At 39.5% G+C, this 18,474-nt stretch overlaps 1 protein-coding gene across 3 annotated transcripts in view; it reads right to left on the bottom strand.

The window, feature by feature from the left end:
• atm (ATM serine/threonine kinase) overlaps window positions 1–18,474 on the bottom strand; it is a 225,143-nt gene that overhangs the window by 47,717 nt on the left and 158,952 nt on the right. For all 3 annotated transcript variants that reach the window (XM_069891269.1, XM_069891268.1, XM_069891270.1), the window contains exons 38-42: window positions 10,386–10,473; window positions 9,900–10,058; window positions 7,252–7,360; window positions 1,406–1,494; window positions 724–826 (exon numbers count right to left, since the gene is read on the bottom strand). In XM_069891269.1, the coding sequence (XP_069747370.1) occupies window positions 724–826; window positions 1,406–1,494; window positions 7,252–7,360; window positions 9,900–10,058; window positions 10,386–10,473 (548 nt within the window). The remainder of the gene's footprint in view (window positions 1–723; window positions 827–1,405; window positions 1,495–7,251; window positions 7,361–9,899; window positions 10,059–10,385; window positions 10,474–18,474) is intronic.

The raw sequence follows: 18,474 nt of genomic DNA, 5'->3' as shown, positions 1-18,474 counted from the left end.
AGGCAGGTAGGTGGAGATGAACCTATAATCACATCAGCCATAATCTCATGGAGTGGCAGAGCAGGCTCAGTGGGGTTGATGGCCAACCCTTGCTCCTATTTCTTATGTTCTTGTGTTCATTGGCTGTAACGTTCTTTGGTTGTTCTAAGAATATGAAAGACCCTTTATAAATCTATGCGTTCTTTTCTCACCATCCCTTTTTGTAACTCTGAATGTGAGCTTTAATCCTTCGACACTGATTAGAAGAAAAAACCAAAGGAGCAACTGGGATGAGAATGTTTTGTTCCAGATTGATAATGATAATTGAATAAAATTGTGTGAAATTATTCTTATTCAATTTTCAGCCTTTTCCAGGCTGCTGGTTGAGAACTATAACAATAACGCTACCGTTCATGAGTTTGTTCAAATCAAAATAATCTTCTTTTAGGCTTACTCATCCCATCATTAATTCACCAAGATAACATTTTACAATTTTACCCATTCCCTGATGCCACTGCCACATCTAAACATGGCGATTGCTCAACCCTTTTGAGGGAATGTGATTAGTTGAACATTTAAACACTTACCACAAAACAGTGAAAACAGCATTCAACAACACTTCAGGTTTACTGAGTAAAAGACCTGAGGACAGTTTGACTTTCCATTGTCTAAAGCATGCAGTTACTATGGTTAATGTGTATGCATAGCATAGTTAAGACTCAAAAATGAAAAAATAAACACTACCTGGACAATGCCAGCTTGGCGTGTAGAGTCAGAAAGATTCATTTCAATATCATATGTTACAAGAGCCTTATCCCACAGCAGCTCATGCTCATATGTTCGAACTCTGTTAGATTGTAAAGAATAATAATGTTAACTGTAGGAATAAAAGTGACCATAGTTGGCCTCAACACTGTTTACTTGCTACCCAGAACTTCCTCTGGTGTTTGATGTCCCCACTAATATACTGCCAGTTCCCAATCCCAGAACCTATTTGTGCTCCTTTCACCTTGCCTATCCCCACTATTAGGTGCTGGTGTCTTACTTTCAACATCTACTCTCTGATTCTACCCATTTCCCAAGATCAAGTGACTATCTCAGAATTTCAATCCCTCCTCTCCACATTAAGTCCAAGTTTTCCCTCTCCCCAATTACCAAGATCTGGACTCTGGCTCATTCTATCATCTCTCACCCACCTCAGGCTTACAGCTACCAGTATCATGGTGCTAAACTCAAATGAATTATAGTAGCTCTGCTTAAGTAAAATTTTCAATGACTGACACCACTGCATCCAACCAGCTCGGAGGTGGTAATCTCATGGGTATGGTAGAATTTCTGGACAATTGAAAGTAACAGGAGATAGAATACAGAATATAACAAGATCAGTTAGTCACACTGAGTAGTTTCAAGTAAATCAGTTGTTAACCTGGCAAGTGGGTGTAACATCTTCCCTCCACCGCAGCCATATAAACTATCTGGTTCTCCTATACTTCTGTATACTTCAATCAGTAGATCCTGTTGGAAAGCACAATAGTTTAAACATGAACAATATCTTTTGAGCACTTACTTTTGTCTGATGCAGTAATGCTACTTCCTGGAGCTTTTTGATCTTCCAAATATTGCTCCTATTTTTCTTGAAAGCTTGTTTTTGTTATTAATTCAAAGATTTGGAAATACCTTAAGGGTATCTGACAGAGTTACTATGCAGCCTGGGTGATGAAACCTCAAGGAATATGTCCAAACAAATTTTGCTATCCAACTAAGTAGAGAACCAGTCTTCTTTCAGGCCATCCCTCAGAGTTGGAGATGACTTGAATTAGATTAGCAAGGTGGTAAAGAAGACTCATTTGACAAAAGTGGGAGGAAGAGTTGGAGAGTTACAGGGAGGTATGGGGGAACAGAAAAAGCAAAAACACTCTAGATTGTGTTTCCACAGATTCATTCTCTAGATGAGAATGAATCTGTGGAAATAAATGGCATAAAAAGTTTCTGCTGAAAAATACACGAGTTTCCATTCAAATCAAATTCTTGCATTCTAACATCACTCTCTGACAATGTCCACAATTCATCACAGTTTTAAAGAACTCATTGTGAACCTTGAGATGGTCCATATGAGACTCTTGAAACCATGGGCCATTTCCATATTTCTGCTGTCAGCAATGCATTACTAACTATGGGCAAAATCAGTTGTTCATTCACATTTGTGGTAGGAATATTAGTGTGTCTGCATGCATAATCAGTAAACGTGTGAGAGCTAGTCTGTTTGGTAGAGGTCCTCTCCAATTGATTTGGACCATCTTGCTATTGAATCAAGGACTCACTCTGTCAAGTTCCTGTGTTAGCTTGTTTGCAAAAAACACCCCATATGAAAGGAATTCAGAAATTGACATCTTCCACCTCAGTGGAAACATGCCATCTCCAACTCTAAGGGACAACCTAAAGGACAGGTTATCTATCCACTTAGACAGCAAAATCCATTAGGACATATTCTATGAAGTTTCATCATCAAAGTGAATGCCATAAACTGTTATCAGTTTTAACATTTAAAGAAATATAGAAACAAAAGGTAGGGGAAAAGAGCTTAAAAGAGAAGCTCTAGGATGATGGACAAAACAATCATATTTCTAAGTTTCAATGTCAATGGTTTAAATGGTGTGATGAAGTGGAAGGGAGTCTTGGTGCACGTTTAAAAAATGCAAGAGACCATTCAACTTGCATTTTTTTTCACGTTGGGTAGGATATGTGATAGCATCCTCCTTTAATTCCAAGGCTAGGGGAGTAGCTATCTTAGCTACTCAGTTACAGTGGAAGACACAGTCATAGACCCAGTGGGAAGATTTGTAATGGTACACTGTCAATTATACTCAGAATCCTGGACACTAATTAATATATGCCCCAAATTTTGATGATGAAAAATTTGCATAAAACATTTTTTTTAAAATTTGGCATAATGGTGGGAAAATGTCTGGCTTGGAGGGGATTTCAATTTTTGCTTGAATCTGGTCTTGGACAAGTCAGTGAAGAAAGAAATGAGGGCCAGAGCAGCAAAAACAACCCTGACTTTCATGAAGGAGCTAAATTTGGAGGACACCTGAAGGTGATGGCATCCAAGAGAGAGGGGCCCTTTCTATTCGAAATAAGACTCCTACACTAGGATTGATTTGTTTTTGACTTTGGCCCAGTTAGAGGGTAGGATTGTGGAAACTGAGTACATGGCAAGACTGTTATCAGATCATTTGCCCTTGACCCTAACTATTGTCATGCCGGATAAAAAATCATGACATATAGGTGGCATCTTAACCCCTTGTTGTTGAGAAAACTGGAATTCTGTAGTCATATCAGAGCTCTGACAGAAATGTTCAGTGAGACGAACTGTACCTCTACTGTCAACAAATTTGTGATATAAGATACACTAAAAGCTTACTTGAGAGGTCAGATAATTGGATACACCAAAGGTATTAAGAAAAAATACATGAGGGAGGTTAATGAATTGGAACAAGAGATAACCCAATTGGAAAAGGATTACCAAAAGTTGGGATCAGAGGAAAAGTATTAAATATTAACAAACAAAAAGCTCAAGTACAACACAATGCAAATGTATAAATAGGAAAATACTGAGATCTAAATCAATGGTTTTCAAACTGCCCCCCTAAACTCATATTCCACCTTAAGCAATACCTATGCCATAAGTGCTCTGTGATTGGTAAGGGATTGCTTAAGGTGGTATGTGAGTGGGAAGGGGGAAGGTTGAGAACCACTGCTCTCGACCCAATTGTTAATGAAATATTTTGCTTGAGAAAAATTGTCATTGGGCCATTTCCTTTGGAGTTTGTGCACATAACGAGTCAATTAGGTACGATTAAAACTGTGGTTTTCAAACTTTTTCTTTCCACTCACATACCACTTTAAGCAATCCCTTACTAATCACAGAGCACTTATGGCATAGGGATTACTTAAGGTGGAATGCAAGTTCAGGGGGGCAATTTGAAAATCAATGATCTAAACAAAAAGTACCATGAGCTGGGGGAGAGAGCCCATAAAGTCCTGTCTTGGTATTTGAAGGCAGAAGAAACCTCATGAACAATTAGTGTGATGCACAATGGGACAGGCAGAATTTTATATAAGCCAAATGAAATTAAAACATTTAGACAGTTTTATATGGAACTGTATAAATCTGAATCAATGGGTGACTTTAAAAAAATTGGATGAATTCTTGACTAAATTAGAATCGCCAACTTGGACCCAGAAGAACGGGAAGGATTAGATACTCCCTTTTCTGAGGAAGAAATAGAAAAAGCACTGAGCTCACTACAAGCTAATAAGTCTCCGGGGGCGGATGGGTTCCCTCCTGAAATTTTCAGAGTTCAAGGATCTCTTGATACCCCGACTCATAGAGGTGGTGGACCAGGTGACTGAGACCCATACTCTCCCGGAGTCTTTCTCAACAGCAATAATTACGGTGATTACAAAAAAGGACAGGGGTTAATTGAAGCCATCCTCTTATAGGCCTAACTCACTTTTGAATACAGACTATAATAGCCAAAGCCTTAGCAAATAGATTGGCCAGATATTTGGCAAAATTAATAAACCCAGATCAAGCAGGATTTGTATGGAAAAGGAAATCAGTAGACAACATAAGTAGATTACTTAATATAATACATTTGGCGGAGTCAAGGGCGGACTTGAGCGTAGCTGTGACTCTGAATGCAGATAAGGCCTTTCACAGGTTGGAGTGAAATTTCTTGATTAAAGTGCTGGAAAACTTTTGGATGGGCCAGTCATTCATAAATTGGATCAAGGCACTGTATCATAAACTCAGGGACAAAATTGTTACCAATGGGCAAACATATCCAGCCTTCCCACTAACCAGGTCTAGTAGACAAGGTTGTCTGCTGTCCCCAGCTCTATTCATATTGACTATTGAACTGCTGGTAGAAACCATCTGCTGGGACCCGGGTATTAAGGGATTTAGAGTGGGCCATGAAGAATACAAAATTAATCTATTCGCTGATGATGTGTTGATATATTTGATGGAACCGGCAGGGTCATTGGCCAAGTTGCAAACCACACTGGAAGATTATGGTAAAATCTCGGGATACAAAACCAATATGATAAAAGCAAAATAATGCCACTAATAAAAGGGGACTATAAAGAAAATCAGCGGGAAAGTAAGCTCAACTGGGCACAAAATGGTATTAAGTAATTGGGGATAAGGGTTGACAATAACTTATAGAATTTATATAAACTGAATTATCTCCCTCTGCTTGGAAGGATTAAGAAGGACCTGCACAGGTGGACGAACCTACCCATAACGTTAATAGGCAGGGTTAACGGTATTAAAATGAATGGGATGCCAATGCTGCAATACCTCTTTCAATCTTTGCCCATGCCATTGCCCCAGAGTTTTTTTTTAAAAACAATCAACGGATGTTGAGCAATTTCTTTGGAGGACAAGATGGCTAGAGTGTCCATGGAGAAATTAACTTGGGACCACAATCTGGGGGGGGAATGAGGCTCCCAGACTTCAAAAAATACTATTGGCAGCCGAGTCGAGGTTTATCACCTCGCTCTTTGAAGGAGATGGTATTCCCTCCTTGGCACAAATTGGTCTACACACAGTAGGAGAGAAGATGATAGGAGAGCTTATATATAAGTGAGACACTAAATTGGTATTGAGAAAAATATACAATCCCATACTAAAACACAATTCATATATGTCAAAAGATAACCAGATCATTGGGCTAAAAGTGGGGTTGTCCCAAAAACGTTCCTATCCCAGAATATATTAATTTCTATGAACGTGGGTGACAAGATCCTGGTGCCAGAAGGGAATCAGGTGTATCGAGGTCTGTTACGAGAAGGGGCTGCTCATGTCATTCAAGGAATTAAAAACCAAATTTGATTTATCAAATAAGTCCTTCTTCTGCTATCTTCAATTAAGATAGTTTTTTTTGAGGGATAATTTAGGCCTATCTATGGTTCTGCTGGTGTGTAGTGACGTGGAGAGACTAATTCGAAAGGGGATCACATGTAAATTCATCTCTGCTACGCATCTCCTGTTCCAAAATAAGGCCCCAAAACCAGGTATCCATAAATAGAGACAAAGATGAAAGTCAGACTTAGGAACAACAATCCATGAGTAGTGCTGGTTTGATTTATATTGGGACAGCATGACAGCAGTCATTAATGCCAGATATAGGCTGGTGGAGTACAATTTCCTGTACCAGATGTATCTCATGCCACAAAAATTAATAAGTTAAAATCAGAAATCTCAGAATTGTATTTTAGATGCAGCGTAGCGATGGGAACCTTTGTACATTCAACCTGGCTATGCACCAAGGTGAGACTCTTTTGGGTAGATCTAGGGGATATTTTCTTAAAAAAAAAATCACAGGGGTCGACTTTCCACAGGACCCAGAGCTGTTTCTGCTGGGGAATATCGTGGATGCGAGTTTGAGATTGTCCAAATATCAAATTCGGTTTGTAAATATGGCCTTGGCTGTGGCCAGGAAATGTACAGCGGTTACCTGAAAGTCTGACTCACAGCTGAGCACCACACTTTGGAGCATGGAGATGCAGAACTGTGTTTCTCTGGAGAAAATCACCTACAATCTGAGTAGGAAGTATGGCACATACTTTGAGGTGTGGCAACCATACTTGGGGTATATTGGAATGCAGGTATGATTACACCCCCTACTTCCTTTCTTTAAAAAAAATGGAAAGGTCACGTCAGTCCTGGAATGTCAGGATGGAGAAAATGACTGAGACGTGGAATTGTCTCTTCTTGTTGTTTTTTTTTTCATCTGTCTACTTTAGGTTGCTCGGGTATCTTCTTGGCTTATGTCACCTTTGGATTATTTCTGTGACCTGTTTGTAACCATGGTTATTTTGTTGTGTTTTATTCTCTTTTGTAATTGGTTGATTTATCATTTTGGTGGGGGGGGGGGAAGACTCGGCATATTATACAAGGGGACAAATGTTCTCCTGTGTTTGAAATGCATGTCTGTAAAATCAAAAATAAAATATTTAAATAAGTGCAATCATCAAAGTCAAACATAATCTTGATGGTATCTGCTACTGGGATACAATATTTTGATAAAGAATTGTGAATCCTTTTAATATACTTGTTTACATTTATTTATCAATATATTGTTCACAAATTCCACTGTCACATGGAAAAAAAGAGGTACTGGCGCTTAGATTTTTTTGTTGGAGAGTTTGCTGTGGATAGGTGAGAGAAGGAACATTTACAAAGCCACTTTATTTCTGTACCTGTAAACCTATCCCAGTTTCTTCTCTGCTTTTGCTGCTCAAGATGGAGACTGTTGGCTCTTGGCTGCCTTCATCAAATTTGATGCTGCGAGCTGCTCTGTAGGAACTCCTACAAACCATAAACAGTGTTTTAAACATACATTGTATTATTGCAGCATTCCAGTTAGACAAATATAATCTTTCACGTATTAGTTTTGTATCAGCTGCTACATTCCTGCTGACACTTTCATTTTTCCTCTAAACATTCTCAGATTCTTTCAGGTTCAGTGTTGATCCAAAAAATTTATTGAGTATGAGCTGAATGGGAAATTAAAATATGAAACCCAAATTCAAGCCAGACTTCATTTTTTAATTTAAGATATGGTGAGCTGCTAAACAAACCACTCCCAGAAGGGTACATTATTTCTAACTTGGGAGCATTTCTCCATTGCAGGTTTATTGTCAGAGTGCATACATGACAACACATACATCCTTGAGATTCTAGCCTTCTGAGAAACCAGGCATACCAAATATGAGAAGGAATTGGTAAATGCTGTTAAAGCACTATTTGTGAGGAAGATTGTTTCATTCTGATCCAATAACCTTAGCTGTAAATGACCTGTTTTCCAACTGATAACCCAATCTCCCTCACAATTACTACTCTAAACCCATCAAGCATGTTCTATTCTCCTCAGAACAGTCCTGGTCTGAAAATAATTTATCTCCTTGTAGATAGTATCATGTCTCAATATTACTAGAAGGCACTCCCTCCACACACGAGTTCTCTGCTCCTCTGCTCTACCATTTTGTTGTAGATTTTCCCAATTTACTTCAGCCATCCCACTGAATCAGGCCAGCCATTTGTGAAGTTCAAAAAGGAACACAAAGGGAATTCCCATTCTCACGTGTTTCCTTGGTAGAACGTTTAAATATTGTAATTTGCAGCAACTACCATCTTGCCACTGTTCCTTGTTCATGTGTCATGGAGAAATCAGTGATCCTTTGCCTTACCTTAAATTAGAGGTGTAAAAGGGTGAATAAAATTGACTGGTCTCCATTTTTAAATGCCTCCCTTAGTTGTAAACAATGAGAACAAACAAGACTACATTTATTCAGTAATCAGATGTACAGAATCATACATAACCTTAGTTGTCTACCAGTCAGAGCAAAAAAAACCAAACCCACATTAGCACCAATCCATTCTCGATAATGCTGTGAGACCATACCCTCAAACAGAAGATACGAATCTAGATGAATTTAAATAGCTGTCATGTCAAAACAAAAAGATGCTAATTAAAATCTTGATCGTTTCAGACAATCTAATAACACTGATTGAATCAGGCCTTTGTGTGCCATGGTAAAATTTAAGATTGAAATATTTTGCATTTTAGGGTAAATTGTTACTTTATATACCAGTGAGCTTTACATCAGTGATGGGCAAACCATTGGAGAGGATTCTTAGGGACAGGAATTGAGTATTTGGAACATGGTCTTATTAGAAATAGTCAGCATGTCTTAATGAGGAGCAGGTCATATATCATGAGTCAAATTGAACTTTCGAGGAGATGACAAAAGAAATTGATGAAGGTAGGCAATGGATGTCATGTATATGGATTTTAGTAAGTCATTTGATAAGGTTCCCCATTGTTGGCTCAATCAGGAAGTCATGAGGCACAGGATGCATGGAAACTTGGCTGCGTGGATTCAGAATTGGCTTTCCCACAGAAAATGGAGAGTGGTAGTAGATGGAGCGATTTCTGCCTTGAGATTGGTGACTGCTCTTTGTGATTTTTATAAATGACTTGAACAAAGAAGTGGAGGGGTTGATCAGCAAATTAGCAAATGGCACAAAAGTTGGAGGCTGCTGACAGTTAAGTGGGGTATTAACAGGATACAATTGGGGGAGAAGTGGCAAATGGAGTCCAATCTGGAAAAGTGTAAAATGATACACTTTGGAAGATCAAATTTGAAGGCAGAATACATGACTAATGGCAGGAATCTTAGCAGTATAGAGGAATAGAGGGATCTTTGGGTCCAAGTCCCTAGATTCCTCAAGGATGCTGCACGTTGATAGGGTAGTTAATAAGAAGTATGACATGCTGGCTTTCATTTATCAGGGGCTGAGTTCAAGAGCTACAAGGTAATGTTAGAGCTCCTTACAGCTCTGGTTAGACCACAATTAGAGTACTGTGTTCTATTCTGGTTGCTTTATTATTGGAAGGATGTGGAAGCTTTAAAGAGGGTGCAGAGATTTACCAGATGCTGCCTGGATTGGAGAGCATGTTTTATGAAGAAAGGTTGAACAAGCTATGGCTTTCCCTTTGGAGCAATGGAGGATAAGAAATGACTTAATATAGGTGTATAAGATTAGGATAGGCAAATACAGGATGGGCACTAGCACCTTTTTGAATACCAGAGGACATCCATTTGAGGTGAGTAAAGTTTAGAGGAGATGTCAGAGAGTAGTGGGTGCCTTAGTTAGACACATGGGTGTAAGAAAAAATTGGAGAGTTATGGGCTATGATTGAGGAAAGGATTAGATTGATCATGGAGTAGGTTGTTGGCCAAAGAGCCTGTACTGTTCTATGTTCCAAGCTTTATTGTGGACATCATTGTTCATACCAGATAATGATTTTTTTCAATTATTAGCTACAACTCAAGGCTGGTACCGTTTCAATTCCTCCTCTTCACATCTGATTTTATCTGCATAGATTTCCGCATAGAGCAAGGCTGTAAAGTGAGCTGCACATGACTGCGCTGTCAAAGCAACCTCCAAGTAATTCAGATCCAGCCAGAAGTTGTCATTCCATGCAGTGCTCAGTGGATATCTGGAATGTGAAAATATCAAATTGATAAAATTGCTTTCTCATGAAAGCTTCATTTCAAACATTTAAAATTAAATTAGATATGTTGTAACTAATTTGAAAAATGTGATATTATTGATGGCAACATTAAAATAAAATCAATTTACTGAGCTGATTCATTCCAGTAGTAGAGAAACAATGTTAGATTAATACTTTCGCTGCAATTATTAATTGAATCTCGAGGAAAAAAATTCTTATGGAGAGTTGCACCTCTTCTGCTTTTATTTCCTTTTTTCTTTTTTTTAAGCATCCTCCGTTTTATACATTAAAATAAAAACATTTAGTTGAGACCTTTTTTGCTTGCGCAAGTAGTCAACCACAGCCAGCATTGTGCGCCGAGAAGTTTTATCCACATATCCATGGGATAGGCTATCTGTTTCTGCCAAGTAATAAAAAAAAGGTTAAACACAGAAAAGCTTCCTGTAAACTGTAACATCTTTCACAACAACTACATTATACTCACAGCAGATTACAGCTATTTAGAAAATATATGCCATCTTATTATCATATATGCTTGATGACAAAACAGATGCAAGTAGTTGAGATGCAAACTTTAATTCATCTGAAGATGAAGATCCTGACCTGTAAATAGCCTATGGTGCTTAAGCCATAACTGAAAGGAAGAAATAGGTGCTGAATGACTGCTACTGCCATCTTTTCCCTGAAGGAAATTTAAAAGATTCAGGTACCATGAAGTTAAAATCTGGTAGGCCAGAGGATAGGTATTGCAAGAGTACAGAAGGCAGAATATAAAATTGACAAAAATCGATGATTTTATTCATCGAGTATTTTTTAAACGATAAAGATTTTTTTTTATATGGTTAATAAGAAACAACTTTTTTTTGCTGTTGACTGTGTGAGTAAGGAGAGAATTTCTACACAGAATTTACTGTGGACACCATTGGCATAATCTTAGGAAATTTTATTTATACTGAAAAAGGAGGGAAAAATGCAAAACTAAAGAGAGTTTACATCATTTAGTATAGATGGACAGTCCCAAGAGATGGAGGATCATTTGGTTGTGGGTTGAGGTAATTGAAGAGTTTAATGTGAGATCTACATATTTTTCCACAAAAGAGACAACAATTGGCCTTACAAGGTGGGTGGGTAATCTGAGTGGTGGTGTGCTTCTTTTGCTAATTACTGTCATGTGTCACGAATTCCCAGCAGACAGCAAAGATGCAGGATTTATTTTTGAAGAAATATTAACTAGGATACGCTCAGTGCCAAAGGCTTAGATGAGGTGCAATTTGTTATGAGCATCCAGAAAAATTTCTAACCTATTAAGGAAGAGAAAATCAGACTAGGCCTTTTAATGGAAAATGAGCCCAGCCACATGATCAGAGCTTCAGTGGGAAACATTTGAGAATAGTGATCACTCTTGCTTAACTTTCAAGATAGTTATGGACAAGGATGAACTTGGGCCTTGTAGAAAATTGCTAAATTGGAGAAAGGCAGATTATGACGTGATTAGACAGGAATTAACTGGGAGCAGATGTTATCGGACAAGCCCATAACTATCTTGCGGGAGTTGTTTGAGCCAATTAATTAGAGCCCAGGTCCAGAATATTCCAGTGCAAAGGAAAGATAAAGATGAAAATGAAAAATAAAATTGGATGTTGAGAGAGGACATAAGAAAAAGGAGGCACATGTATAGTTTAATAAGCTAGAATCAGACAGGGCTCTGGAGGAACATAAAGATTACAGGAAGGATCTCAAACAGGGCATTAGAAAAGCCAAAAGATGTCCTTGGCGAGCAGATTTGAAGAAAATCACATTAAAATCAAAAGGATGACTAGGATAGGTCCACTCAAGGACAAAGGAGGAAATTTATGCTTGGAGTCAGAGGAAGCCACAGCAGCACTGCAGGACCGCTTCAAAAGTACGGACTGAATGGATACAGGGAGGTGGCCATCTACAACGATTGTATTAGCGTTGAGGAGTACTCAAGCTTTGTGACCAGCTACACAAGTAAGCACATTGAGGATGCTGATAATGCTACACAGCCAGGGTAAATATAGCTAGATGCAGAGATGTGTGCATTGTTCAGAGCTCATGACACTGCCTTCAGGTCAGGTAACAAGAATGACAAGGGCTGAACTCTCCAGTGCAATCAGGAAGACAAAGTGTGGGTATGCAAAGAGAATACACAGACACCTATCTGACACTGTCCACATGAGTCACATGTGGCAGGGTTTACCTATCATAGTTAACTGTAAGTCAACTCTGTGAGTCAGTGACAATAATGCCCTCCATCCTGCCAGGGTAAATATTTCCTATGCATGGTTTGAATAGAAAAAGGATGTAACCCCAAAGAAAACCATGTCCCCTTGAAGAGCAGACTTCCTGCATAGCCTTGGCTGAGGTGAGGAGGATCCTTTCCAGGTTAACCCCCATGCAAAGCAGAAGGACCAGATAACATGAAGGTCCAAATGGACATTAACATCTCACTGCAGCAATCCACTGTCGTTGCAGGATTCAAGGTTGCCAAGAGAGCAATGGTAACTAGACTAAATGACACAGCCACTGGTATTGACCTCAATAATTATGAAGTGCTATGAGCAGCTGGTAATGGAACACATCTAATTGCACCTTTCAGTGATATTGGACCTGTTCCAGTTTGTCTATCATCTGGTCCACAAATGATGCAATAGTCTTGATTCTCCACTCAGCCTTAAGTACGTAGAGAACGATATACATACTCCAGGCCATTTTCATCAGCTCAGCATTCAACATACTCCTACCTCAAAGGCTGGTGGATAAACTATCCTTGCTGGGACACAATAGCCCTCTCTGCAACTGACAAAAGACACTGACCAAAGACCACAGTCAGTGGGTTGGTAGGAAAATTTCAAATTCCATCACACTGAGCACTGGCGCACCTCAGTGCTATGTTCATAAAGCTGACTCACAATTGCACTGCCAGAAACAGTTCAAACAGAATCATAAAGATTGTGGATAATACAAAAGCAGTTGGCCACAATGGCAACAATAATGAGTTGGCTTACAGAGTGGAGGTTCGGCAGGTCGTAAAATGGTGCGAGAATACAATTTGAATCTCAACGTGGACAAGACAAAGGAGATGATTGTGGACTTCAGGAGGATGAAGGTTGACAACTCTTCATTAAATTTCAATCGTTCCTTGGTATGCGTACAAGGGATAAACTATCCAGGACACACAATACCTCCTCATTAGTCAGGAAGGTGCAGCAACACCGACAATTCTTAAAGTAGAGGAGGGCAAGGCCACCTGCTTCCATCTTGAAACATTTTACGGGACCACAACTGAGAATATCCTGTCCGACTACATCATTGCGTGGTCTAGTAGCTGCAAAGAATTGGACCGGAAGTCAAAACAGAGGATCATCAAAACGGCTGAGAATATCACTGGAGTTTTACTTTCCTCTATTAATGACATTAACTGGGACCATTGCTTAAATAGAGTTCAAAGAATTATACAGGTCCCTTTCCATCCAGCTCACAGTATCTTTGACCCACTACTATCAAGGAGGTGCAGCAGCAATAAAATTAGGAGTGCCAAGCTAGAAAATAGCTTCTTTCTACAGGTTGTGAGATTTAACAATATCCAAATCATCCAAAAATATTTATATTTATTTTAAATTGTATTTTTATGTATAAATGTGATTATTATGTGCTATGTATTATGTGTGTATATGTGTGCACCATGGTCTGGTTGTATATGTACAGTCAGATAATAATGAACTTGAATTCTTTGCATCGGTGTTTGCTAAGGCAAAGAACATGGAAATGATGGAGCATCATGTGGAGAATACTCATGTATTATGGGATTTTGAGATCAAGAAAGAACTGGTGTTGGATCTTTTGAGGAGCATTAAGGTGGACAAGACCCCTAGGTCTGATGGCATATGCATCCCCAGTTATTAAAAGAGGCAAGTGAAGGGATTGCTGGGGCCTTGACAATGATTTTGCATCCTCACTTGCGACAGCAAAGGTCCCAGAGGACTGGAGAGTGGCTAATGTTGTACTTTTGTTCAAGAAAGGAATGAAGGATAATCCAGGAAATTATAAGGCAGATAGCCTTGCATCAGTTGGAAGGAAACTGCTGGAAAGAATACTGAGGGATAGGATTTATGCACGTTTGGAAAGTCATGATCAGATTCTGGACAGTCAACATGGATTTATGAGGTGCAGGTCTGTTTTACCAATTTGATTTGAATTTTCTGAGAGGTGATAAAGGTGATTGATGAAGGTAGGGCAGTGAATGTTGCCTGCATTGACTTTAGTAAAGTATTTGACATAGTCCCTCATGGTAGGCTAAAGATGAAAATGAATGGGATCCATGATAGCTTGGATAATGAAATTGGCTGGCTCATAGAAGCCAGAGGGTGAAAAGCTGTTATTCGGGCTGGTGGCCTGTGACCTGTAGTGTTCCACAGGAATCGGTGCTGAATGGTGACATGAATGAAAAATTAGGTGGGTAGATGAGGAAACACAGCTGATAAAAAGATTGGTGGAGTTATGGACAATGGAGAGCAGCTATTTTCAAGCTTTTTTTGGCAATGAACCCCTGAGGACTCTGCTCTAAGTTTATGGGCACCCTTCCCTGTTAAGCAGTCAAGTTTAGTTGGTTCTTCTGTACTTCTCTCCTACAAACTACATAATAACATTAAAAATATTTTATGATTTGTCTATGCCTCCCCCCCACTAAATGTGATGTGGACCCCGGTGGTGGTGGGGGAAAGGGGTGGGTATGGCTTCTGCTGAGAATGGCTGACAGAGAATAAAACAGGATAAAGATCAGTAATAGATATGGGAATGAAATAGCAAATGGAGTTTAATCCAGACAAGTATGAGGTTTTGTAATTTGCGAGACTAAATGTCAGTATAATATATACACTTAATGGCAGAGTTCTTAAAATTATTGATAATGCAGAGGGATCTGGGGATTTTGGTCCAAAGCTCATTGAAAGTGGCTATGCTACTTGATGGGATGGTATGGCTTGCTTAGCTTCATTGGTCATGGGTTTGAATATAAAAGTAAGGAGGTCATGTTCCACCTATAAAAACTTTAGTTAGGCTGCACTTGGAATTCTATGTGCAATTCTGCTTGCCTCATTACAGGAAGGATGTGGAGGCTTTGGAGAGGGTACAGAAGAGTTCCATCAGTTTGTTGGCTGGTTTAGAGAGCACAGGTTATGGGGAGAGATTGGTCAAATTGGGTTGTTTTCTCAGGAACGTTAGGAGGCTAAGTGGCAGTCCGATAGAGGCATATAAAATCATGAGAAGCATTGATAAGGTGAACAATCAGAATCTTTCCCTCACAGCAAAAGTGTCATACAGCAAAGAAGATGCATTTAAGGTGAGAGGGAGGAAGTTTAAGGGTGATGTGTGATGCAAATATTTTACAGAGTAGTGGATGCCCGGATCGGGCTGGCAGTAGAAATGCTGGAAGCAGATATGGTTTAAGGTTCTGGATAGACTCATGAATATGAAGGAGTTGGGTGTAAGCAGCAGATTTTTAGTTTGATTTGGACATCATTTGGGCCACAAACACATTGGCTGATAGACCTGTTTCTGTGCTATACTGTTCTATGTATGACTTTGAGTATACTTCAAGTTCAAGTTTATTATCATCCGATTGCAGAAGAGCAACCCAACAAAATAGTGTTTTTAAATCCTTGGTGCAAAACATGCAGGCACACAACCAGACATTATACACATACAAACAATACATACGCAGGACAAATATACACTTATAAAAATAAATAAATATTGTTTAGCAAATTTTATAATCTTGGGTGGCATTCCGCATACTCACTGCCTGCAGGAAGAAGCTATTTCTCAGCATGGTGGTGCTGGCTCTGATACTCCTGGACCTCCACAAGAGTTGAAAGATGCTGTGTGCAGGTGCAAGGAGTCTTCAACGAATTTGTGCAACATCTTCAGACAACGATCCCGATAGATCACATTGGGGGTGGGGGGAGGTTTCTGGGGGAGACTCCAGCTATCCTCTCTGTCACTTGTATGGCCCTGTGGATTTACCTTTGACCAAATTCTCCATAGCAACTGGACCACACTGTGATGCAACCAGACAGGAGGCTCTCAATAGAGTTAACATATAACATAACAATTTACAGCACGGAAACAGGCCATTAGGCCCTTCTAGTCCGCACCGAACCAAACACCCCTCTCTAGTCCCACCTCCCTGCACAATGCCCATAACTCTCCATCTTCTTCTCATCCATATACCTGTCCAACCTTTTCTTAAATAATACAATTGACTCCGCCGCCACTATTTCTCCCGGAAGCTCATTCCACACATCTACTACTCTCTGAGTAAAGAAGTTCCCCCTCATGTTACCTCTAAACCTCTGCCCCTTAATTCTTAACTCATGTCCTCTTGTTTTAATCTTTCCTCCTCTTAACAGAAATAGTCTATCCACATCCACTCTGTCTTTCCCTTTCATAATCTTAAATACTTCTATCAAATCCCCTCTCAACCTTCTATGCTCCAAAGAATAAAGACCTAATCTGTCCAATCTCTCCCTATGCTCTAGATGCTTAAACCCAGGTAACATTCTGGTAAACCTTCTCTGCACTCTCTCCACTCTGTTTATATCCTTCCTATAAATAGGCGACCAGAACTGCACACAGAACTCCAAATTAGGCCGCACCAACGTCTTATACAGTCTCAATATCACCTCCCAACTCCTATATTCCATGCAATGATTGATAAAGGCCAGTATACTAAAAGCCTTCTTCACCACCCTATTCACGTGAGTTTCTACCTTCAGGGAACGATGTACCGTTACTCCTAAATCTTTCTGCTCTTCTGTATTCATCAATGCTCTCCCATTTACCACGTATGTCCTGTTCTGATTCTTCTTACCAAAATGAAGCACCTCACACTTATCAGCATTAAATTCCATCTGCCATTTTTCAGCCCACTTTTCTAAGCAGCCCAAATCCCTCTGCAATCCTTGAAAACCTTCTTCATTATCCACCATTCCACCTATCTTAGATTCATCTGCATATTTACTAATCCAATTTACCACCCCATCATCTAGATCATTAATGTATATAACGAACAACAATGGGCCCAATACAGATCCTTTTGAGGCACACCACTGGTCACCGGCCTCCAACCTGACAGACAATTATCCACTACCACTCTCTGGCCTCTCCCTTTCAGCCAATGTTCAATCCATTTGACTATCTCAAAATTTATACCTAAAGACTGCACCTTCTTAACTAACCTTCCATGTGGTACCTTATCGAAGGCCTTACTGAAGTCCATATAGACAACATCCACTGCGCTACCCTCATCCACATTCCTAGTCACCTCTTCAAAAAATTCAATCAGATTGGTCAAACATGACCTTCCTCCCACAAATCCATGTTGAGTGCTCCTGATCAGACCCTGTCTATCCAGATGTTTATAATTACTATCTCTAAGAATTTTCTCCATTAATTTACCTACCACAGACGTCAAACTTACAGGCCGATAGTTGCTAGGCTTCCTCCTTGAACCCTTTTTAAATAACGGAACCACATGCGCAATGCGCCAATCCTCCGGCACTATCCCCATATCTAATGACATTTGGAAAATTACTGCCAGAGCCTCTGCTATTTCCTCCTTCACTTCTCTCAATGTCCTGGGGAAGATCCCGTCTGGTCCCGGAGACTTATCCACCTTTATATTCTTCAAAAGCCCTAAAACTACATCTTTTGTAATCTCTATATTCCCCATATTTACCCAATTTGCTTTTTTTTATCTCACATCTCCCAATATCCTTCTCCTTAGTGAATACCGAAGAAAAGAAACTGTTCAATATCTCCCCCATTTCTCTAGGCTCCATACACAGTTTTCCGCTCTGATTCTCTAAGGGACCAATTTTGTCTCTAGCTTTCCTTTTACCATTAACATATTTGTAGAACTCTTTTGGATTAGTTTTCACCCTGCTTGCCATAGTTTCCTCGTACCTTCTTTTAGCTTTCCTAATTCCTCTCTTAAGATTCCTCTTACATTCAATGTATCTTTCAAACATCCCCTTAACTCCATGCTTCTTATATCTAATGTATGCCTCCCTTTTTCTTCGAACCAAGTTTCCAATATTCCTTGAAAACCACGGCTCTCTCAAACCTTTTGCCCCTCCTTTTAACCTAACAGGAACATAAAGCTTTTGCACTCTGTAAGGTAAAACATCATGAGATGGGAATGTGTAAGGAGTTACCCTGTACAGGGCTGTAACAAGATGTGAATGCATCCTTGTACTTACAAGATAAGAGAGACATTGATGGATTGAGAGGCAGGAAGCTAGCAGGGAAAGGATAGCAACAGTTTTAGTCATTGGACAAGTAATGATATGATGATGTTCTAAGCATGTATCCAAGGGTA

Source organism: Narcine bancroftii, chromosome 7 (assembly GCF_036971445.1).
Source record: "Narcine bancroftii isolate sNarBan1 chromosome 7, sNarBan1.hap1, whole genome shotgun sequence".
Classification (NCBI taxonomy): domain Eukaryota; kingdom Metazoa; phylum Chordata; class Chondrichthyes; order Torpediniformes; family Narcinidae; genus Narcine; species Narcine bancroftii.
Note: the sequence above shows the minus strand (reverse complement) of the source record. Positions and strands in the feature narration are given on the sequence as shown.